General features: G+C 43.1%; 2 protein-coding genes across 7 annotated transcripts in view; both read left to right on the top strand.

Moving 5' to 3' along the window:
* Positions 1 to 24,982, top strand: part of LOC6037893 (probable phospholipid-transporting ATPase VD) — a 147,367-nt gene that overhangs the window by 63,205 nt on the left and 59,180 nt on the right. For all 6 annotated transcript variants that reach the window (XM_038256454.1, XM_038256453.1, XM_038256456.1 and 3 more), the window contains one exon: positions 14,065 to 15,318. In XM_038256454.1, the coding sequence (XP_038112382.1) occupies positions 14,390 to 15,318 (929 nt within the window). In that variant the 5' untranslated portion in view covers positions 14,065 to 14,389. The remainder of the gene's footprint in view (positions 1 to 14,064; positions 15,319 to 24,982) is intronic.
* LOC119766336 lies at positions 9,214 to 9,930 on the top strand. Its single transcript, XM_038250818.1, has one exon. It carries the CDS (start codon positions 9,214 to 9,216, stop codon positions 9,928 to 9,930), a length of 717 nt encoding a protein of 238 aa, XP_038106746.1.

The following is a 24,982-nucleotide window of genomic DNA, read 5'->3' as shown; positions in this document are numbered from 1 at the left end:
ATCGATGATATAAAAAGGGCTTTAAATTTTATACATCACTGCGCGGTGCCTTCCGATCACCGATGATATAGCAAGGACTTCTTAAGTATACTCAACAATAAGAATTACAAATGCACCAAACAAAAAAATCATATAATCACTGCTGATGAAGGTTTGTACTACCGATCACCTTCATTACTGCCACTAAACTTTATTTAACATCTGATTTATAACTTTATTTGAATTCCCGGACGCTTTGAAACCCGGACATCCCATCTCGTTTCATCAGTTATTTGGATATAAGTTCACTTAGGAAATATCATAACTGTGTTATTTGTTGAATTTCCACATCAACTTTCATTTCTAATTTATTTGGAAGTTGTAGTCCATGCCAAAATAATTGAATAAAGTTGAAATATGAGTTTACCAAAATGTGAAACATTTCCTAAACGTCCTAAACAACGGAAAGCAAAGCATATATGTATGGTTCTGATTTCCTTGAATCCAAGCAAATTGTTATAAAAAATATCAAATGTTTTTTTGTTAGCAGCTTGTTTCATACCTAAAGAATGTCATTCACCAGAAATTTTTGAGTGTCCGGATTTTGAACCAGCTTTTATCAGTGTCCGGGATTCACAACAAGTCATATTAATTTTAAAATTCTGATGCCAAATTGTTGAAAAAGACATATTTTGCATTCATTCTCTTAAAATTGACTGTTTATGTTTCATCCTGATGATAGTTTTACATTTCTAACTTATTGCATGATTTTTTTGCAGCTATTAAAGCTATTTTGGTTGTTTTTAATGAAAATGAGGGGGCACAATATAGTTGCTGACTATTTTTTTTTGTAAAAACGTTTTGTAATACTTTTTGTTTTTTTTTAATTTCGAAAATCAGGCTTTAAATTTAGTTAAAATTGATTTTGTCTTCCTTCCCCTCGACCTCGACCAGCTTTAACGACGAAAACGGGTAAAAATCAACTTTTTTCACTAAAACTGCGATAACTTGAAAATTTCAGCGATGACCTATACAATTTTTGCAATTGAAAGACGCAACTTTTGGTACCCAGACATGTATACTATACATGTCTGGGTACCAAAAGTTGCGTCTTTCAATTGCAAAAATTGTATAGGTCATCGCTGAAATTTTCAAGTTATCGCAGTTTTAGTGAAAAAAGTTGATTTTTACCCGTTTTCGTCATTTTGCCGTTTTTGCGCGCGGAGTGTCGAAAACCCCAGTTTTTATGTTTAAAAATCATATCTCCGAAACGTTTTAATGGATATTCGCAATTTTTTTTATATGTTTTGTAAAATATTACAAGGAATCAGGAATAAATATTTTCAAACATGGGCTCTTTGGTCCCGAGACCTTGAAATCGGCAAATGAAATTTTCATAGGACCTTTTCAAATATTCAGCTCGTTTTTTTTTTTGGATCTCAACATATTTTTCCATAAAAGCCCAACTAATAACCTTTCTTTTGAATTATGGCGCTCCAAAATTGGTTCAACCGTTCCGGAGATATGATTTTTAGAAAAGTGTGGTTTTTTGCGAAAATCGACGAGAAATGCAATTTTATGGACCACCCTATTTCGGATAGGACCACCCTAATCGCCAAACAAAAAAATACGAGTCTAATTATTTGGGCCAAAGAACCCCCACTCCAAATTTGAGCCAAATCGGAGCACTTTTGATTTGGAGACTTCCTGTTTGACGTGGAATGGCTGCATATTTCAATCTTCGAAATTATTTAATGTTTTTGGGGGACTAGAACTGCCTTTAACTTGAAAACAATTCACTTTATTCAATATTCGTGACTCGAAAGCTTTAGCCATTTGTTAAGTCGCTAGAAATATGTTTGAATGAATCAAATCATAATCATTACTATAAACTTTGCCGAGGACATAAAATCGATCTGAAAATTCCTTTTCAAGATACAAATTTTTGAATATTCACATGCCCATGCGCAACCTACATAAGAAATGCATTGATAAAGTTTCATCCAACAAAAAATAATAATAAGGAAAACTTGACATTATAATGTTCTGTACAAATCAAGTTGTTTTTCAGTTGTAATTAATTGTTCTCAATTATTCCAACTTCTGGTCAACTAACCCAGCAAATCGCAATTATTTCAATTGATTCAAAAGCCTTTACTTAGTTAGGATGGCCAAACAATTTCAATTTGATGTAATTTATAGCAATTTTCAGGTCGTCATTCTTCTCATTTAAAAATTGAATACGATCTTCTCGATACATGTATGTAGTTGCGTTCATCGACACCCGTAAATCTGCATCATCTTCCCCATCAATTTTCCATCAAACTGCAATAAAAACAGTCTCCTCGCTAGACGGCATCCCAGCAACAACCAGCCGGTCGTTCTACTTATGCTGTCTGGCTCGTGCTCTGCTGTCGCAATGGTTGACATTTTGCAATCGATACCCTTGCATCGCTACTCGGAAGGCATGCCGCCGGTAGAATTATAAGGTCCTTTCAGTAACCATTCCATTTTTTTTAAATCCCAAAGGTGTGGCAATATAGCACAACGGCGACGATTGGCTCTTGTTGCGCTCTCTAGCAACAACCGATTCCAAATGCATGAATAAAACGTCCTAGCCCGGTCCACTGCCAACTGCTGCTACAATTTGCCCCGCGGAGATGATGGGGTCAAAGGCTTTTTTTTATTAAACCGCACGCAGCCTCCCGTACTTCCTTGCTCTGTCGAAGACCTTCTCGCCAAGCACAACATGACTTGCACAAAGTTGCGACGACGACGACCTTTTTTGCAAAGAGAAGGGGAGCGAGACTGGTAACCTGGAAAGGTTAATGACTGTTTTAGACTTGGCTGATGTAGATTAGAATGACAAACAGAACTCGAGCGCGGAGGTCACTCTAACGGACTTGCAAATAATAATAACATATATTTAGCTTAAGTTGATCGAACTCCACGTGTTCAACTACACAAAAAGTGGAAACCTTCGACTCAAGTAGCAACCGATTCCCAAGTCAGCTGTTTTGGAACCGCAACCACCTTCAAAATTTTGCAATGTTTACAAACCTTCAAAGCGCTTACATGCATACAGTACAATCCCATCTCGGAGCAAAAATCGCACGCCCCGAAACCGGGCTGTGGCCTTTTACTTGGCGGACAAAAAAAGGCAAATGTTATTGTTTGGTATTCTTGGAAACTCCATGGACATTTAAGTGGTGCTCAGCAGACTGTAGCCTTTCAATGGCGGGTCTTTTTTGGAGCTATTAGCGTGTAGCTGCGAAATCAGTCCATGTGTGGAATGATTCTTAGGTTGGGATTGGGATTTGATCGATTCCAAATATTCCAAAAATAGGCATAACGTCGGTAACCGGAAAAATCCAGACAAACTGGAATCAATCGAGATTTGTCTCACTGATGTTAAATTTGTGAGCTGATTTCATCAGATCTTATTGAATACTTGAAACAAATAAAAATACTAAGCAGGGTTGTTAAAATATCAAAGTATCAGCTCTCAGCAACTACAATTATCTCGCGTGAATATTCATGCCTCAAATACAACTGCTCTTCTCTCTTCATTGAAACTCTCAGCGCCGAACATAGCCGAACACGTTTTCGTGTTTACCCACTCGCGATTGACATTTTCCTTTTCTCTCTCATTCCCGCTTCCACGATCATGCTACCGCAACAGCGTTTAACCACAAAAGCCGCCACAAAACCAATTTCGCAAACGCAGTTTAACAGGACGTCATGCGTGGTCGGCTCCTAATCGCCATCTCGCGTTCTCTCATTGCAGTTTTCGGAGAGATTGAGAGACTCAGCGGTGAGAGCGCATAGTCGAGGAAAAGGGGAGGAGTGATAGAGAGAGAATTACATCGCTGGGAATCACGAGACACAAGAAGAGATCTCACAAGCTACAGTGACGGCCGCTATACTCTCGAATATTTTTGGTGCAGAGATAATCTATTGATAGCTTTTTTATCACTCATTTGCAATACTGATACTAAGTAACTAAAATACTTGAAAAATAATATACAAAATTACTAAAAAACTTAAAAAATAATATACAAAATTACTAAAAAACTTCAAAACTAAAATACTAAAATAGTAAAATACTAGAATACTAAAATACTAAATACTAAAATACTAAAATACTAAAATACTAAAATACTAAAATACTAAAATACTAAAATACTAAAATACTAAAATACTAAAATACTAAAATACTAAAATACTAAAATACTAAAATACTAAAATACTAAAATACTAAAATACTAAAATACTAAAATACTAAAATACTAAAATACTAAAATACTAAAATACTAAAATACTAAAATACTAAAATACTAAAATACTAAAATACTAAAATACTAAAATAATAAAATACTAAAATACTAAAATACTAAAATACTAAAATACTAAAATACTAAAATACTAAAAAACTAAAATACTAAAATACTAAAATACTAAAATACTAAAATACTAAAATACTAAAATACTACAATGCTAAAATACTACAATACTAAAATACTAAAGTACTAAAATACTAAAAAGTACTTAAAAGACAAAAAGGCAGAATTAAAAAAATAGTTTAACTCCGTGAAATCGTAAGCTTTTCCTACGAGCTCTTTCAGTTTAAAATTAACAGACCTTAAAGAAGAGGAATGCGAAAACTTTCAAAAGATCGCCTTGGCGTCCGCGAGGCGACGCGTGCACAATCCGTTTTCGAACCGTGCCCAAATCCGCTCGACGACAGTTCTCTGGCACAACCGACGAACGTTCTCTATGATTCTCTGTGTCACACTTAATGAAAGGGTTGTTCTCTAGATTTCCCTCTGCTCCACGCCCAGATTTTCCCCCTCTCTTTACAATTTAGAAATACAGTTAGCTTAAATGACTTGGGTTGTTGAGGCACGCCTATTCAAGTCAGCTCTACCCCTCGAGACCTGTAATTATACCGTAAACATCAGCGATCTAAAGGTTACACCGGGATTACATCAACCGGACGAGCGATCAGATTGTTTTGTGCTGAAAAATGTCGATGTCACACTGAAAGTATCAAACAAGATAAACAACCTTAAACCGAGCTTTATCGCTGCGGCTTGAACCAATTCCAACGTGCCCAAAGCCAATCCAAATCCACGACGCCTTGGACACGTTCCTGCAATGTACCACCACCACCACCAATGAGAGTTTAAAGTTTAGTGACCGCATTTTGTTTTGCCTTTACCACACTTTGTTGTTGAGCTTTTTTTCTTTTTTGTTTTATACCTCGCATCCCACACTCTGCTACCATGGACTTGAAAAACATTGCGTTGAAAGTCTACGCTGGTCAACCGCGCCGCGGTCAGCAAGTTTAAGGTTAATGCAAAATATTTCGCGACATTGCGAGCGGTTAAGCAAGGTGCGATGGCCCTATTTTTGACCCAGTGTACCTATTTTGGACCTATGGGAATTTTGCCTTGTTTTGGAAAATTTAATGTCAGTAATATAACAAAAAAAAGTCAATCATAGATTGTTGATCAATAAGTGAAGTGAAGAAACGAAATTACGGTCTCAACGACAGTGATGATGACGGGTTATCGAAAGCTCAACGGCTAGTTAATACGAACGCATGGCAACACTTTTTAAGGTTGGTCACCGCAGCGTGGAGTGACGAAAGTCGAAAGAAGTGCCGTGGGAGGCGAGAGCTGAATCATTGGCTTATTGTTTGCTAACTATAAATCTCGTATGCAATCTGGTGAAAAAGGTGCCAACAACGGGCGAGGCTTCTGGTTGACGAGTGATAAATTGTACAAATATTGACCCAATTCGAGTTTGATGTTTTTGGGCTGTTTGGTTGATTGCTGTTTTTTTAATGTTTGTTTAATTGTTGTTTGCGGTCTTTAAATCACTCAGAACAGAGTTTTTTTTTAATCTGTACACGGTGGAAAAAACTTAAACAAAAAGACAAAAAGACAAAAAAAAACAAAAAGACAAAATAGACACAAAAAAACTAAAAGACAATAGGACGAAAAGACATAAAGGCATAAAGACAACATGAGCATGAGCATGAGCATGAGAGATCACCCATGGTTGCCCCTCCGTTGCTGAACAGAACCGTAATATCCTTTCAGCACTACTGATTATATGCTTCGACGATCTAGTGGTGTTTCCCTTATCAACAGCATGTATGAATGCGCTGAAAAGATAAAACACCATGATTGCTAAAGCTAGATCAGTTGCGAATAGGTAACAGTCATTGGCCACCAACGGCGCCCGCCATGTCAGTTTGTAGATCTCGATTTTAAGGGACGGGAATGTTAGTTAGCGCAGGTTGCTACTAGGGCAGCTGATTTACTCTGTGCTTACACCCCACGAGCGCCAGGAACCTGAAAACTTGTTAGTAGGATAGGGTGTTTGGTCAGGATTCATCATAAAAGATGATGATGCGACCCCCTTTTCAATCGCAACGTGTCCTACCTGATGCCAGTCCCACTCACAGATCTTGTCCATTCACGTCGACCTCGACGCGGACTGCAAACGCTTCACCGCTGCCAGCCCAAGCCATCCAGTCTTCGCCAGGACGCACCGTAGAAAGCATTATGAGAGCCCCTCGCCTGCCCGACGCCACCACGTCCTCATTCAGCTACCGCACGAGAAGTCCAGCTGGCTGCAGCCATCAGAGCCGTCCTGGTGCTGGTGTCGGGGTTGGGGGAGGGGTCTCTCAACCGGTGCTCTTCGGCAAGTACCCTTTTCAATCGCAACGTGTCCTACCTGATGCCAGTCCCACTCACAGATCTTGTCCATTCACGTCGACCTCGACGCGGACTGCAAACGCTTCACCGCTGCCAGCCCAAGCCATCCAGTCTTCGCCAGGACGCACCGTAGAAAGCATTATGAGAGCCCCTCGCCTACCCGACGCCACCACGTCCTCATTCAGCTATCGCACGAGAAGTCCAGCTGGTTGCAGCCATCAGAGCCGTCCTGGTGCTGGTGTCGGTGTTGGGGGAGGGGTCTCTCAACCGGTGCTCTTCGGCAAGTACCAATTCAGCACGCCTCATTCCAGCCCTGACGCTCGTTCAGATTTCAGCGCTACTGTACCGCCGTCGACTTTTGTAACCCTTGCTGCACCGGGGTGCGTGTACCACGGCACTATGGAAGACCTTGGTTCCGCGAATTCCGGCATGCCTGCTGCATTGACTGCATCTGATCCAGCTTCTGCGTCGTCAGAGCGTGGTTTTTTGAATGTTTACTATCAAAACGTGCGAGGCTTAAGGGCAAAGACGAATTCCGTGCTGTTAGCCCTTAGTTCCTGTGATTACGACGTCATCATCTTTACGGAGACGTGGCTGGTACCGGGGATTAAAAACTCCGAGTTTGCTGCGGGATATGACATTTTTCGTTGCGACCGAAGTGCAGAAACATCATCACTTCAACGCGGGGGAGGTGTACTGGTTGCGGTCAAAACAGGACGGAACTGCAAAGACGTCGAACTCGTGGGCTGTGGCAGCCTGGAACAAATCGCTGTCCGTATTGTTCTACCACATCAGGCACTTTTCATCTGCTGTATCTACATTCGACCAGCAAGTAACATCGATGTGTACCAGCTCCACACGGGCGCTGTGCAGCAAATTCTCGGCATGGCGGGAGTAAGAGATTTGGTTCTCGTCGTCGGCGATTATAACCTTCCGGCGCTAACCTGGTTCTTTGATGACGATACGCACAGCTTTCTCCCAATCAACGCATCGGCAGAACAGGAGGTTTTGCTGTTGGAATCGATGCTCTCCTGTGGACTTCTGCAAATCAACAATCTGGCGAGTGCACACGGAAATCTTCTTGACTTGGCATTCGTGAGTGATGCGACTGCTGCTGAACTCATCGATCCGCCATGTCCTCTTTTAAAACCAGACGCTCATCATAAGCCAATACTTTTAAAACTGGATTATGATCACGGTGGCAATGACGACCTTGATGATGCAGATGAAATCTTCGATTTCAACCAGTGTGACTATGCCCTCCTGAACGAGAGAATATCCGCCGTGGACTGGGACACTCTGCTTGACACTTCCTCGGTAGATGAATCTACTGCAAACTTCTATGAAAGGCTCAATTCCATCCTACACGAAGTCGTTCCGAAGAAAATCCGTCGAATGAGCCACCGATACAAGCTGCCGTGGTGGAACGATGAACTACGAACGCTCAGAAACCGCTTACGCAAGGCAACATCTCGATACATGGAATCAAAGACAGCATGGGACAAGGTGACGGTGCAAAACATCGAGGACGAATACAACGCGCTGAACCAAGAAAGCTTTCGATCCTACATCAACAACACACAAAGGAGTCTAAAGAGCGATCCATCGAAGTTTTGGAGTTACGTGAACAGCCGGAAAAACGCCAATCGAACTCCAACAGACGTTTCGTACCGCGATTTGAACTCAACATCCCCAGCCATCGCCGCCAACTTCTTCGCTGATTTCTTCAAGTCGGTGCACAGTTCTGATGCAATTCCACCCCGCGACCACGAATTTGAATATGTACCAACTCACTATCTGCCGCTGCCGCTTCCGGTGCTCAACGACGAGGAAACTCTGAAGGCGCTTTCGGGAGTGGACGGAGCTAAAGGACCAGGTCCGGATGGAATTCCACCGTCGCTGATCAAAGCCTGTGCTGATTCTCTCACCGTTCCAGTTAAGAGGATTTTCAACGATTCTCTTCGAAAAGGCGTTTATCCCGCGATGTGGAAAGTGGCGTCAATCACTCCGATTCATAAATCAGGAGCACCAAGAAAGTCGAGAACTACCGACCGATATCGATCCTGAACTGTCTTGCCAAGGTTCTGGAGAAGATTGTGTATGATCGGCTGTACGCGGTGGTGCGTCCGATCATTTCGGATGATCAGCACGGATTCATGCAGAAACGTTCAACAACAACCAACCTCCTAACATTTGTACACTCAACTGTAAATGCCCTTGAATCTGGTGAACAGGTTGACGCCATCTACATAGATTTCGAGAAAGCCTTCGACAAGGTACCTCACGCACTCACCGTTCGAAAGCTCCGCAAGCTCGGTCTTCCTGCTTGGATCACCAACTGGCTACTTTCGTACCTGACGAATCGGAAAGCTTTTGTCAATCTTCGAATCGCCCGTTCCAGCACATTTGACATTCCTTCTGGCGTCCCACAAGGCAGCCACCTCGGCCCACTCATTTTCATTCTTTTGTGAACGAAATATGTGCGCTTACAAATTCTAACACATTGATGTACGCTGATGACCTGAAACTGTTCCGCTCGGTGAAGAACAACGTCGACTGCTGCTCGCTACAGATGGACGTCAATGCGCTCCTGCACTGGTGCGAGTCAAATGGAATGAAGGTACACGTGAAGAAGTGCAAGGTTATCTCGTTCAGTCGTTCAAGGAACCCTCTGCGATTTGACTACACGATGGGCGATGGGTGTCCTTTAGATCGTGTAAACTCTATCCGGGACCTAGGCGTGACCGTGGATCGTAAAATGAAGTTCAACGAACACATCGCTTTGATAACTGGAAAGGCTTTTGCGATGCTAGGCTTCCTGAAGCGCAACACCGCCCACTTCGACGACCCGTTTGCTTTGAAAGTGCTGTACGCGTCGCTGGTCAGGAGCGTCCTGGAGTATGCTGCGGTTGTTTGGGCACCGTACCACGTAACGCTGGCTGCGCGGATTGAACGAGTCCAGCGTGCCTTCGTGAGGTTTGCCTTGCGCAAGCTGCCATGGAATAACCCGCTGATCCTGCCATCGTACGAAGGACGCTGCTTGCTGTTTAGGCTGCAGTCACTTGCCGAGCGTCGGACCCTGATGCAGCGTCTTTCGTATTCGATCTGCTGCGCGGCAACATCGACTGCCACAGCATCCGCAACAACGTACGCTTCAATGAACCGGCTCGCCAAGGACTCAGAGGGGAACGCCCCTGCTGTGGATTCCGAGACATATATTTGACTATGGTTATAATAACCCGCTAGATGTTTGTTTCCGTCAATTTAATGAAATCTGCTCTTGTTTTGATTATGTCGTGTCCAAAACTGTGTTTAAAACTAGAATAAGTTAATGTTAGTTTTTTAAGATTATACAGCCTGAGCATTTTAGATGGAGGCGGTGAAATAAATAAAATCATAGTGTTTGTTGAAAGGTACACCCAACTGGCAGTCGCATGATTGTGATGCATGGCGGCATGAAAGTATATCAGAATCTGCATGAAATCTGTCCTCATGCATTTTTTGCGATTTAGGAGTATGACATTTTTGCCCGTTACCGACAATTATCGACATTACCGACGGCTTTTTGGTTGTATTTCACAAAAAAAAACACTTAGCAGAACGAGGATAGAACCACCAACTTCTTGGTTATTGATCCGACACGCTACCACCGCGCCATGGACGCTTGATGAAAAGTGAGTGAAAGAGCACCAACATATGCTTCTCTTTGGAGTGTTGCTCGGGAACGGGCCAGCTTTATATGTGTTGGTGAGAACTGCAGATCGCTGAAATGTTTACACGCGGGCAAAAATGATCTACGGGCTTGCTGCAAAAAATGTTATAAAATATGACATTTTCTGCAGCAAATCCAATGTTGCAGATTTTGAGATATATTTTTCCTTTGGGTGTATTATGTTTTACTCTCAAGGCAACAATCGGATGTTACGGATGAGACATTTCCCGTTTATCGGCTGTTAACTTTTAATTGAAATGGTTTAATCTTAGACAGCCGGCTGTGGAAAGATAGAACCAAAATTATTTGTAATTAAATGATGAAGAACTTAACAGTGTACTTTTTGATTGAGCTGTTTTTATGAGTTTTACATGATTGATATTTAGTGGAGTACTGATTAACGAAACGAACGACGAGTTACGATGTTTATCGAGCTGAAATTGTATGATAAGGTTTTGTTGTTGTTGCACACCGACGACGAACGCGAAAAAAAAAACCTTGCGATCCGACGGAAGGGCATCGCAAATCAGACTGGCTCAATTGTCATCGATGACAACCAGAGCCAGCCTCACCTTAACACACATATACGCACGCGAAAAAAAAACCGAAAAACACACCGACGACGAACGCGAAAAAACACTGCGAACCGACGGAAAGGCATCGCAAATCAGACTGCGGAAATGAAGAGAAAGAAAACAACATAAAAAAATAAATAAAACCTAATCACATCAAACCAATCACCCCATGCACACAAAGAGCGACACAAAAGAGACGAAAATTATCACGAAGAAACAGGACTGCGCGTCCACAGAAGCACCGCACTTCTGATGGCATTATTCAATTATTATGCCCAATCACCTCATGCACACAAAGAGCGACACAAAAGAGGCGAAAATTATCACGAAGAAACAGGACTGCGCGTCCACCGAAGCACCGCACTTCTGATGGCATTATTCAATTATTATGCCCAATCACCTCATGCACACAAAGAGCGACACAAAAGAGACGAAAATTATCACGAAGAAACAGGACTGCGCATCCACCGAAGCACCGCACTTCTGATGGCATTATTCAATTATTATGCCCAATCACCTCATGCACACAAAGAGCGACACAAAAGAGACGAAAATTATCACGAAAAAACAGGACTGCGCGTCCACCGAAGCACTGCACTTCTGATGGCATTATTCAATTATTATGCCCAATCACCTCATGCACACAAAGAGCGACACAAAAGAGACGAAAATTATCACGAAGAAACAGGACTGCGCATCCACCGAAGCACCGCACTTCTGATGGCATTATTCAATTATTATGCCCAATCACCTCATGCACACAAGAGCGACACAAAAGAGACGAAAATTATCACGAAGAAACAGGACTGCGCATCCACCGAAGCACCGCACTTCTGATGGCATTATTCAATTATTATGCCCAATCACCTCATGCACACAAAGAGCGACACAAAAGAGACGAAAATTATCACGAAAAAACAGGACTGCGCGTCCACCGAAGCACCGCACTTCTGATGGCATTATTCAATTATTATGCCCAATCACCTCATGCACACAAAGAGCGACACAAAAGAGACGAAAATTATCACGAAGAAACAGGACTGCGCATCCACCGAAGCACCGCACTTCTGATGGCATTATTCAATTATTATGCCCAATCACCTCATGCACACAAAGAGCGACACAAAAGAGACGAAAATTATCACGAAAAAACAGGACTGCGCGTCCACCGAAGCACCGCACTTGATGGCATTATTCAATTATTATGCCCAATCACCTCATGCACACAAAGAGCGACACAAAAGAGACGAAAATTATCACGAAAAAACAGGACTGCGCGTCCACCGAAGCACCGCACTTCTGATGGCATTATTCAATTATTATGCCCAATCACCTCATGCACACAAAGAGCGACACAAAAGAGACGAAAATTATCACGAAGAAACAGGACTGCGCATCCACCGAAGCACCGCACTTCTGATGGCATTATTCAATTATTATGCCCAATCACCTCATGCACACAAAGAGCGACACAAAAGAGACGAAAATTATCACGAAAAACAGGACTGCGCGTCCACCGAAGCACCGCACTTCTGATGGCATTATTCAATTATTATGCCCAATCACCTCATGCACACAAAGAGCGACACAAAAGAGACGAAAATTATCACGAAAAAACAGGACTGCGCGTCCACCGAAGCACCGCAGTTCTGATGGCATTATTCAATTATTATGCCCAATCACCTCATGCACACAAAGAGCGACACAAAAGAGACGAAAATTATCACGAAGAAACAGGACTGCGCATCCACCGAAGCACCGCACTTCTGATGGCATTATTCAATTATTATGCTCAATCACCTCATGCACACAAAGAGCGACACAAAAGAGACGAAAATTATCACGAAAAAACAGGACTGCGCGTCCACCGAAGCACCGCACTTCTCTAAAAAAAGGCATAAAGACAACAATACAAAAAGACAATTAGACAACTAGCCCACTAGACAACTAGACAAATTAGCAAAAGACAAGTAATTACATAGACAAATAAATAAATAAACAAATAGGAAAAATCAAAATACAATAATTTAAAAATACTTTTTTATCAAAATACTAAACAATTGTAAACTTTTTTTCTTCTTCAAATTGGATCAATTAATAGTTATGTAATGTTTGGTCTAGAATTATACACAGAAAAAAATATGTGAATTTACTCGACACGGAAAACATGAATCACATGTAAACATAGTTGATGTAAACTCGAGATTTGACGTAAACGGTTGAATCACACGTAAAATCATTTTTTTACGTATAATTTGTTACGAATTTACATCAAATTACATTTAAATTTAAATGTTTAATGACGCATTACATCATAAATGATGTAACATTCGGAAATATTTTTTTTTGTGTGTAGGTTGCTTGTTTTAATAAACAGAAAAAATATGTGAATTTACTCGACACGGAAATCATGAATCACATGTAAACTCGAGATTCGACGTAAACGGTTGAATAACACGTAAAATCATGTTTTTACATATAATTTGTTGCTAATTTACATAAAATTGCATGTAAATTTAAAGGTTTAATTACGTCGAAAAATGTTACATCATAAATTATGTAACATTCGGAAATATTTTGTATACTATAGTATTCCGGTTGCATTAATTTTATTTATTTTTTTATTTGAAGTAAACAATACTAGATTGATTTCGGTAATTTGTATGATTGTTAAATGTTGATTTCGTCGCTTTTTTTTTTTGGAGGTTGCTTTTTCCCGTTGAAAATTGTGAAATTAATTTTAAGCTTGATCATCGATTAAAATTGACAGCTGCGACCAAATCATTCCATTCCACAACTAAAACCTTGCCAAACCGTTCACGTTCCAGTAACTTTCATCTCGATTTTTAAGAAATCGAAAAAAAACACTGTCGAATCCAACAAGCGTGCCCAAATTGGCTGTGTCCAGATCGCTGGACGCAGATTTCCCCAGTCACGCGTAGCAATCCTAATATGCGCAATGTCTCTCAACTACCGACTAGCTGAACTTGATTTAATCAAACAAAACCAATTTGGGAAACCCGAAATCGAAAGTATTAATCTGATTATTTTTTCATCTTCTTCCTTTCAGATTTACTGAGTCAACTTTTGTGCATGATCGTGGCCTGCAGCAGCTTTCGGAACCGTGAAGAAACCGTGCAATAAATTCGGAAGAGATCGATCGAGCCCCCGCCGAACGTCCGTTCGGGGCAGCCTTATAATGTGAAAGTGATTTTTTTCCTTCAGTTTTTTTGGTTGCTTTGAAGAAATATGGGAAGTGTCGGTTAGGATGAAGAAGGAGTTTGGTGTGAAATAAATAAAAGTGCAATTACAAAAAAAAAATCTTTGAAACGAGTGTGAGTGTGTGTACGTGTGCGTTGGTGAAGACGCGCAGGTCCTGATGGTGGTTTTCAACTATGACACAACTGGAGGAATCGAGAAAGGAGCCTCAGCAGCCGCCGCCGCCTCAGCCACATCTGCAAGTGCCGAATCCGGCGGTGGAAGTCGGAGGCGGTCGGACGTACGTGTTCCCGGGGCCGAGTGCTGCGGTCGGTGGCCCCGGCGGTAGTGGGATACCGACGACGGCAGTGGCTCCGACCGGTCGGGCACTGTTCGAGCATCCGCGGAGTGGTGGCCACTCGCGGTCGATTAGCCATGGCGAGGGATCGTTCGGGATGCTGGGGGCGGCTGGCCGCCCATCGGCACTCAAATCCGCCGTCAAGGGTGGCCACCAGCGGGCGTTGTCTCAGGGACAAATCACCGATGCACCGGTGCCGCGGTCCGGTCACAGTCGGGTGGGGTCCAAGACGGATTTCATTCTCCCGCCCGGCCACAAGGAACAGCAGGAACCACGCGAAACGGGAACCGCCTCGACGGCCGGCAAAGGCCACTCGCGGCAAGCGTCCCGGTCGGAGTCGATCTACACGCTGCGGCGAGCCGATCGACCTCCATGGTGGAAACGATGGATCTTCTGCCGCAGTAGCAAATTCGAAGACCGGGGCTACCGGATAGTGGTCCCGAATCACACAGTGCCTCCCAAAACCCCCAAAGCGGACCACCCGAACGGGCGCCTCGTGGGCAACAAAATTCGGACTACCAAGTATACGCTCCTGTCGTTCGTTCCGAAGAATCTGCTCGAGCAGTTCCACCGCGTCGCGAATCTGTACTTTATCTTCATCGTGCTGCTCAACTGGTTCCCACAGATTAACGCGTTCGGCAAGGAAATCGCCATGATCCCGGTTCTGTTTGTGCTGGGTGTGACAGCCATCAAGGATCTGTTCGAGGACCGGCGGCGGCGCGCCTCGGACAAGCGGATTAACAACTCGACCTGCCGCGTGTACAATGGGTAAGTTCCGCCTTGGCCGTTTTAATGTGATTTGCTTGCGGGGGTGGGAATTCCCACCACATTTAATGGGGTAGCTTTTTTTAGTGCCGGCAGCTGTTGCAGACCAACTTGAGTACTATCGCGGTACATTTTTCATTTATCGCGCTGACAAGCTCGGGCTGACCGTGAATGCGCGCTCGTAAAATGTGCTCTTTTGAGGCTGATAAACGTCGCTTGAGAAGTTCTGGAAATCGCGGGGAAAACCTGGAATGTTATGGTTACAGTTTTTCGCAGAAATCAAAATCTAAAAAAAAATATTCGCAAAAAATGTAAAATAAAAATCTAACAAAAGAGATTCATTGTTGCCTGCAAATTTTGGTTCAGCTGTTCAAATCAATCCCGCTTGCGGGCCAAAAATTCATCACTACAAAGTTCGCAGCTTACATCATTCCCAGCCGCACTTGTTTACCAAAACTAGTCATTATTTAGAGAGCGATAGTGGGGGAAAAAAAGTCCAACTACACAAAGAAAATAAACGCGACCATGGCGTCTGGTTCTAAGCCTGACGTTGACTCACCACCGGACAGCAAACACACACACACACGATGTCGAAGAAATGGTTCTTTCTGTCATAATGTCGCTACTCGAATACACCGTACAATGTTGTTGGCCACCTCGTTCGGCACAGGCTGTTGTTTAGTATTTAGAACACGTGCTGCACATGCAAATGTTTGTCTCCAACCACCAGCCTCGAAATGGCTTGCCTTGCAGAATTGGACCGCTTTTTTCCTCTCTCTCCAGTATTATTTATCTGTTCAGTATAGGAATACATTTTATCACATACACGGTTGGTTCACGTGTACTTTAAGAAGTGGAGGGGGGTCCCCCCAACTAGGTCGTCTTCTCCAGCAGTCGTGTAACAAAGCCATTCCACGTTTTGCATATTTTTCAGTTCAACTCGGTCCAGTTTGGTTGAGCAAAAAAAAAGTTGGCCAGTGTCGTTGGCCCGTGACAGGTTGCTTGCAGGTGTCACAAATTGGAGGAAATGGAAGCTATGCTTCCGAAATTCTTCTTTGTATACAAGTATAAAATGAGTTGCAATAATTTCTCATGGACTATTTAGTATCATCCACAATCGTTATACCTCGGTTCTAGTTCCCTATATAGATAACAGCACCTCGTTACTTACTTTACTTTACTTTATCAGCAACAGGTCTATCGACCCAACGCTGAACTAATCGAAGATTTCCAGGATGCTCGATCTTGGGCCGCTCGTCTCCAGTCGCCCACAATGTTGGCCGCTCTTGCATCTTCGTCGACTGCACACAGCCAACGCGTACGAGGCCTTCCACGAAGCCGACGACCCCGTCCAGGTTCGCTACTGAATATCGTTTTAGCCGCCCGCTCGTCCGACATTCTGGCTACATGTCCAGCCCACTTCAGCCTGTCGTGCTTGATGACTTTTACGATATCAGCATGTTTGTAGTCTTGGTACAGCTCGAAGTTCATGCGCCTGCGCCACCGGTCTCCTACTTGCTTGCCGCCGAAGATAGAACGCAGGATTCTCCGCTCGAAGACCCCAAGTGCTCTCTGGTCAGCCTCCTTTAGCGTCCACGACTCGTGACCGTAAAGAGCTACAGGGAGTATCAAGGTCCTGTACAGCGTGATTTTCGTAGGCGTCCTTAGGCTGCGGGACCTTAGCTGGCTACGAAGACCGTAGAAGGCCCTGTTTGCAGCACTAATCCGCCGTTTCACTTCGCAGCTCACATCGTTGTCGCACGTCACGAGTGTACCAAGATATACAAATTCATCCACCACCTCATATCTTTCTCCATCTATTTCCACCTCCGAAACACCATCACCTGCACTGCCACGCGCTCTGCCAGCGACCAGATACTTGGTCTTGGCAGTGTTGATGGTCAGTCCGATTTTCGCAGCTTCCCGCTTGAAAGGGACGAACGCCTCCTCCACTGAACGACGGTCGATACCAATGATGTCGATGTCGTCAGCGTATCCAAGCAGCATGTGCGATTTAGTGATGAGTGTTCCGTTTCTTTGCACGCCTGCCCTTCGCGCAGCACCCTCCAACGCTATGATGAACAGTAAGTTCGAGAGAGCATCGCCCTGCTTCAATCCATCCAACGTAACGAAAGCTTCAGATGTCTCGTTGGCTATTCGCACGCTTGATTTTGCTCCGTCGAGCGTTGCACGAATCAGTCTTATAAGCTTCGCCGGAAAGCCGTGTTCTACCATAATCTTCCAAAGTTCGTTTCTTTTGACCGAATCGTACGCCGCCTTGAAGTCGATGAACAAATGGTGTGTTTGCAGGTTGTACTCCCGGAACTTGTCGAGGATTTGTCGCAGTGTGAACATCTGATCCGTCGTTGACCGACCCGCTCGAAAACCGCACTGGTATTCGCCGACAAAGGTCTCGGTCATCGGTCTCAGCTTGCTCCACAGGATGCGGGAGAGTACTTTGTACGCTGCGTTGAGGATTGTGATGCCTCGATAGTTGGCACAATCGAGTCTTTGCCCTTTCTTGTAGATTGGGGTGATGAGCCCGTCTAACCAGTCGGTCGGAAGCTGTTCTTCGCACCAAATGCGTAGGATGATTTGGTGCAGAATCTCGGTCATCCGCGTACTCCCGTGCTTGAAAAGTTCGGCCGGAAGTCCGTCCTTTCCCGCGGATTTCCCGTTCTTGAGCTCTTTAACAGCCTTAGCTACTTCCTCCAACGTAGGCGGGTCCACAGCTTTTCCATCTTCCTCAACGTGTATCCTGTCCTCGACGATTCCCTCTCGTGCTTCACCGTTCAACAGCTGCTGGAAGTGCTCCTTCCACCTAGCCGCCACCGCAGTCTTGTCTGTCAACAGGTTGCCTTCCGTGTCGTTGCACATCACAGGGAAGGCGTGGTTTTCCTTCTTACACCGTTGACAGTCGCGTAAAACCTCCGCTTATCGTTCGCGTTGTACTGTGCTTCCGCTTCGGCAAGTACCGTTTCGTCGTACTCCCGTTCTTTTCGGCGGTGGATTCGTTTCTCTGCTCTTCGCAACTCACTGTATCGCTCACAGTTTCGGCGCGTACCCTTAACGAGCATACGCTTCCTGGCCTCGTTCTTCTCGTCCGTCACTCGCTGGCACTCCGCATCAAACCACCCTTTGGGTTTGCGTCCTCTGGTCGTGCCGATCACTTCGGTAGCCGTTGTGTTGACGATGCTCTGGAGGGCTCCCATTGCTCGTCCAGGTTACCCGTAGGCGTGTCCTCGTTGATCCGCTCGTCGAGCTTCCGACTGTACTCTGCAGCAACGTCGCTGCTCGCGAGGCGCTGGACGTTCAACCGCGCTATCCTCGCAGTCCGCGGGGTCAGCACGTTCGACAGCCTAGCTCGGATTTTACACGCTACCAGGAAGTGATCAGAGTCGATGTTCGGTCCTCTGTACGATCGGACGTCCATCACGTCCGAGAAGTGTCGACCATCCACCAAAACGTGATCGATTTGTGTGCACGATTCGCCATTCGGGTGTCGCCAGGTGTGCTTCCGAATGTTCATGCGCGCAAAGAAGGTGCTACAGATAGCCATTCCTCTGGCTGCGGCGAAATTGACCAAACGTAGGCCGTTGTCATTCGTGCGAGGATGAAGGCTCTCCTTGCCGATGACAGGATGGAAGAAGGCTTCCTTCCGACCTGCGCGTTTGCGTCTCCGATGACTATCTTCACGTCGTGTCTTGGGCACTCTCCATAGGTCTTGTCAAGACGCTCGTAGAAAGCGTCTTTCTCGTCATCGGGCTTGTCGTTCGTCGGAGCGTAGATGTTGATCAGGCTGTAGTTGCACCTCGTTATCGGGTCTATAAATCGTCGATTGCCCGTAGGGATCTTATCTATTGGCTTCAATTGCAAGCGCTTGCTTATCTGTACCAACCCACCCGCTAAGCTTTGCTCGGAATTACCTGTGTAAAATTAAACCTGCCTGATAATACTTAGTAGATTGCAAATATTTGCCTCACTTTGCAAGCACGGTTATTTGCAATTGCTTCTAAAGCAGTTACAAACCTACTGATGTGAGTTTATAGGTAGAGTGAGAATCTCTTCGATTTAGGTCAAACCAACATAAATTGAAAATTAAATTACCATCCAAATTACTTCGTCGTGACCGAAGCAAGCAATCTAACAAAAACAACAAAAAATAATTATTTAGCTTACCACGCTATACATTATGCAGAAACATTTGATTTGATTGGTTTCCGGTGCAAAAACATACCAATGCCACTTATGTGGTTGATATCTCCATCACCTATTTGAAAATGTCCACCTAATACCTAACCTGAGACAATGTTGCCTGATCTCCCATTATTTTAGACTATTCAGGAAGTTCTTTTGATTACCTATCAACAATAGATTGGAAATTGGACCTTGACGTGGTTTTCATTGAGATCCGGCTTCGAACAAGTTCATAAATATCATCAGGGTTGCCAGATCTTTAAACTTTTAGACTCTGTTGAAAAGTATGCTGCTTTTCATTACCTATCCAACGAGAGGTCAAAAGAGGGATGGGTAATTCTCTACCAACTCACACGAAATCGGGAAAAGTTGCCTCGACCCCTCTTCGATTTGCTTGAAACTTTGTTCTAAGGGGTTACTTTTGTCCCTGATCACGAATTCGAGGTCCGTTTTTTATATCTCGTGGCGGAGGGGCGGTACGACCCCTTCCATTTTTGAACATGCGAAAAAAGAGGTATTTTTCAATAATTTGCAGCCTGAATCGGTGATGAGATAGAAATTTGATGTCAAAGGGACTTTTATGTAAAATTAGACGCCCAATTCGATGGCGTACTCAGAATTCCGAAAAAACGTGTTTTTCATCGAAAAAAAACACTACAAAGTATTGAAAACTCTCCCGTTTCCGTTACTCGACTGTTAAAATTTTTGGAACATTTTCAAATCTACATTAACACAGAAGGGTCTTTTTTTCATTTAGAACAAAATTTTCCATTTTAAAATTTCGTGTTTTTTCTAACTTTGCAGGGTTATTTTTAAAGTGTAATAATAATCTACAAAGTTGTAGTGCAGACAATTACAAAAATTATTATATATTTACACAAGGGGTTTGCTTATAAACATCACGAGTTATCGCGATTTTACAAAAAAAAAGTTTTGAAAAAAAAAATCTTTGTTTGTTTTTCTTTGTTTCGTCGTCCATGTCTGTCGCGGGTGACGATTCATCAACGACGACCAACTTTTTCAAAACTTTTTTTTTTCGTAAAATCGCGATAACCCGTGATGTTTATAAGCAAACCCCATATGTTTATATATCAAAATTATTACTACAAAAATAACCCTGCAAAGTTAGAAAAAAACACGAAATTCTAAAATGAAAATTTTTGTTTTAAATGAAAAAAGTAAATAAATTTCCCATAAAATGACATGTTCCAAATTTTTTTACAGTCGAGTAACGGAAAATGGGAGGATTTTAAAAATTTTTTTTTGTGTTTTTTTTTCGATGAAAAATACGTTTTTACGGAATTCTGAGTACGCCATCAAATCGGGCGTTTAATTTTACATAAAAGTCCATTTAACACCAAATGTCTATCAAAAGTTACCCCTTAGGACAGAGTTTCACGCAAATCGAAGAGGGGCCGGTGCAACTGCTGTGTGAGTTGGCGAAGAATTACCCATATAGATAGGTGTGATCCGGCTTTATAGCAGTAAATAAATATTACTGAAGTAATTAAGTAGTTATAACTGAGGACACGGTTGCCAGATCTTCAAATTTTTGAACTTCTAAACAGCGATACGTTGAATAGTTGACATAGTTGTTATACAGATAAGTGAGATTCGGGTTCAAAAATGTTGATAAATATCATTAAAGTGGTCATAACTTAAGACAAGGTTGCCAGATCTTCATACTATAAATTTAGTTGGAAAGATGATGGTACTTGAGTCTATTTTTGTCCATTTGTCAAAATATACATTTTTATTCATTATTTGAACTACATACCGTTACATCAAACTATTAAATATCCAGTTCTGAGAAAACTCAGTTATAGTTTTTGCTACACACACATACACACCGGTCCTACACAGTGTGTAGCACACACAGACATACTGTCATTTGTTCAGTTTTTGAGACTGAGTCGATAAGTATTCATAAAGGGTGGTCATCGAGCTTACTGTGAAAAGTTCATTTTTAAAGCAGGATTGCTACCTTACTTCATTAAGCATGGCCAAAGGGGATTATGTTTCAGACATAACCGAAATGTCAAAGAACATTACCAGAAACTAAATTCACAAAGATTTACTTAAATTTTCATTAAAAAAATCATCTGAAATTGACAGCTTCACTTCGCCAGAAAGCCTGACTATTATCCTAATGTCCTACAAACGGATAAAGGTTCTGGTGTTCCGGTTAAATCGGGATGGAGTATGAGCATGAGCATGGTTGACTGCCAATGAGCTGCTACTCCGTTATTAAACAATGAATCAAAAATGATCAGTGGGAGCCAACCATCCGTTCACTGTTTAACCTCTGAAGATTCCTACTTTATTAGTCAATACCGGCGCCCTCCCAAGAAGCCTGCAGTTCAACGAAAGGGAGGAATGTTAGTCCGATAGTTGAAGTTGCAGACTTTGATGAGCACATAGTTTTTCTTTATATACTTGTTGATACCGCTTGAGACCGTTGAATCCACAGCATCTCCTTCAAGCATCACGTGATTAATATTTTTTGGGTTAGTAGGATAAGGTATTGGCTTTTCGATGCCTCCCGAGCTACGACGCTATGGGGAGGACTTCCATAACAGACCCGTCGGCGAGCCTTCCGAGCAACGATGCTATGGGAAGGTCTTTCTGGTTAACACACAAAATCACTCACACACAATTATTTTGCTCCACTATCAACTCGACGATCCAAAATGTCAGTGCGTCTTTCGATCACTATATAGAAAAGGCTTTTTCACCATAAAAATAAAACCATATTCGAAAAAAATATACACAATTTATCCGCCGCCGTGCCTTCCGATCAACGATGATATAGGAAGGGCTTTGAAAATCACAAACAAAAATTACTAAAGCACAAAAAAAAAACACTAATTACTCAACGAAAATGACGCTCAAAACACAAATAATTCAGTAAGGCATGCGCGTGGCCTCGCCGCCCGCAATCGACACACACAATTCACGATAAAAGGCACACACAAAAAATCACTTTTCACTCCGAATATTTTTTACGACCACGTGCTCCCTTTACAAATTATGCACTCACCCCATACGAATAGCGACACAAAAGCACATACAAAAATTAACCTGAATAATCACGACTTCGCGTCCCCACTTCCAGCGCACCAATCAAAGGTTCTGGTGTTCCGGTTAAATCGGGATCCGTAAAAAATCACAAGGTGAGGCAAAAAATAGCACGGGCACGACCACTTACAACCTTTTTGAAACGACAATCACCGAACAAAACTAATTAGAGCACCCATTAGACGCGAAAGTGCACTTGTCCTTATGGCACTTTGTGTACAAGTTTTATTTTCCAAACATCAATAAAATTACCGCCACTACCCGGCCAAGTAAGCGCAGCAGGAAAAGCCTTTGTCGCTTGAAACTGCTCTGCGTGGCAGCAAGTTCTGTTGGCAAGTCGTCGGGGGCGTGCTATCTTGTCGCAGGTGCATTTTGGGCCAGATTGAGTTAGGAACGCCCGTAAAAGCCCTTGCAAAGTTGTAAATCTTCATAAGAATGTAGTTCCGATCGTGATATTTTGACACACCCTGCAAGAGCGACAACTTGCCCAAAGGCATTTTGTCAGAACGCGTTTTGTCACACGTGCATGCTCATGTGAATGATTGTAACTCGGGGCTCCGGCAACCAAGTTGAACCAAACAAAACTTGTTTGGCATTGTTTACAATGCGTGCGCTGTTATTCAATGTCAAACCTTAAAACGCGTTTTTGCTCGAAACGTCAAAATGGCGTGAGTGACAAGACAGCATGATCACGTCAGTGTGTGCGCAAAAATAGAACTAAAAAGCCATATTAGTGAGGTGGCCAAGAAGAATAATAATTATTATAGTTGTTCATATTTTCTTTCCGCGCACGGGGACTGACATAACCTTCTCCTTTTTGCATGTGTAATATGTATGTTAGGGTAGGTTGGCCTGTATCGGAGATCAGCAATGCAACTATGTATCTTCAAGTATAACGTGGAGATTGAAACTAGTCTTAAGAAATTGTTGAAGGTTGGTTAGACCAAGTTAGGAACAGATACCCTATTTATCATATAGGTACCAGATGTGCAAATTCTTTCATGGTGACATTGCATCCATTTATGAAAGAGGAAAAGCAGCAGTATTCATTATGCAATTTTGTATAATTTCTGTGGCAAGATAGACTGTACGGGAATTTCCACAGTAACTTTCATCATAAAATAATGTGAATACTTTTGAACTCTCTGACCTGTCGCTTGTCAAGTGATCATTTATGCTTCACTTCAACTACAATTCAATTCTCACAATCAAACCCCACTCACACCGTGTATAATTATCGGCGGCATCAATCAAAGGTGCACCCTGGAGGGGGGGGTCGGGGGGGGACTTCACCGCGGCAATTAGAGTGCACTCTCATTGTGCCGTATACATTTCAAACGACTTCCCAATCAGAACACCTGGTGGCGCATAGTGAAGCATCTCGAATCCTAAATTAGCTGCTCCGTGAGCGTGGGGTTCTTTGTTCCGCGTGATTGTAAACCACATTTTGCGGCACAGTTTTTTTTCTCTAATTGTTATGTGGGGTATTGCACTCTCGGTGAGGGATGCTGGCCGCCGGAAATGCGGAAGAAGTGCGAGGAATGTGCGGAACTGAGTTGACAGTAATTGAGGTCAAGCGGATCTCGATTTCAATGTCGGAAAATCAAGGAATCTTGGTCTAGAAAATTCTATACATGACTTACTCATTATCTCATCCGCCTTCGGTCAGCATTTCTAGCGTTATCAAGCATTATCGATTAACGAACGTTTGTTTTCGTTCAAAAATCCTCCCAATAAACAAACCCACGCAATTGCTTGCCTTTCGATAAGGTTGGCTCAAAGTTGAAGTCAACAATGACAAGCGGCATTTCAATCAAAATTCACCATACTTTATTGCACGACTCCATTCTGCAAGATTTTATCGCTCAGGCCCGCTTGATGCAGGCAAAGTACGCGTTCGAAGCGGATATGACCAGCGCCGAGTAGTCCACTCCCTTCAGCGTCAGACACATGGTGACACGATTCTGCTGACTGTTGAAGTTAGACACGAGCTGGGCGAAGATGCTGTACGTATCGGCCAGAGCTGGTTGGTGGATGTCCACGTTGGAGGAGGGCGTTTTCTGTAATTTCGTGATCGTATTAATGTAAATCTTGTATTGGTTAGGATCTTACTTACGGCCAGTATTTTGCTGAGTGCAATCCTGCGAACGGTGGCACTAGATTTGTTCGTGACTCCGGTAACGGCATCCGTCCATAAACTGGTGTAATACAGACGATCTTTGAGTAATTTCTTTAGAATGACCGCCTGCTCGTTAGCTACAGCTGTAGAATCCAGAGAGCTCAGACAGCTTGACAAAGATGGTATCCGAGTACTCAACGTCTTGACCAAAGGAGTCAGATATTTGGTAGCACATGTACTTCCCGGAGGAAGGTTTCTGATAGCGTTATCCAA

Source organism: Culex quinquefasciatus, chromosome 2 (genome assembly GCF_015732765.1).
Source record: "Culex quinquefasciatus strain JHB chromosome 2, VPISU_Cqui_1.0_pri_paternal, whole genome shotgun sequence".
NCBI lineage: Eukaryota > Metazoa > Arthropoda > Insecta > Diptera > Culicidae > Culex > Culex quinquefasciatus.
The sequence above is the reverse complement of the archived record's forward strand: the minus strand, read 5'-3'. Positions and strand labels throughout refer to the sequence as shown.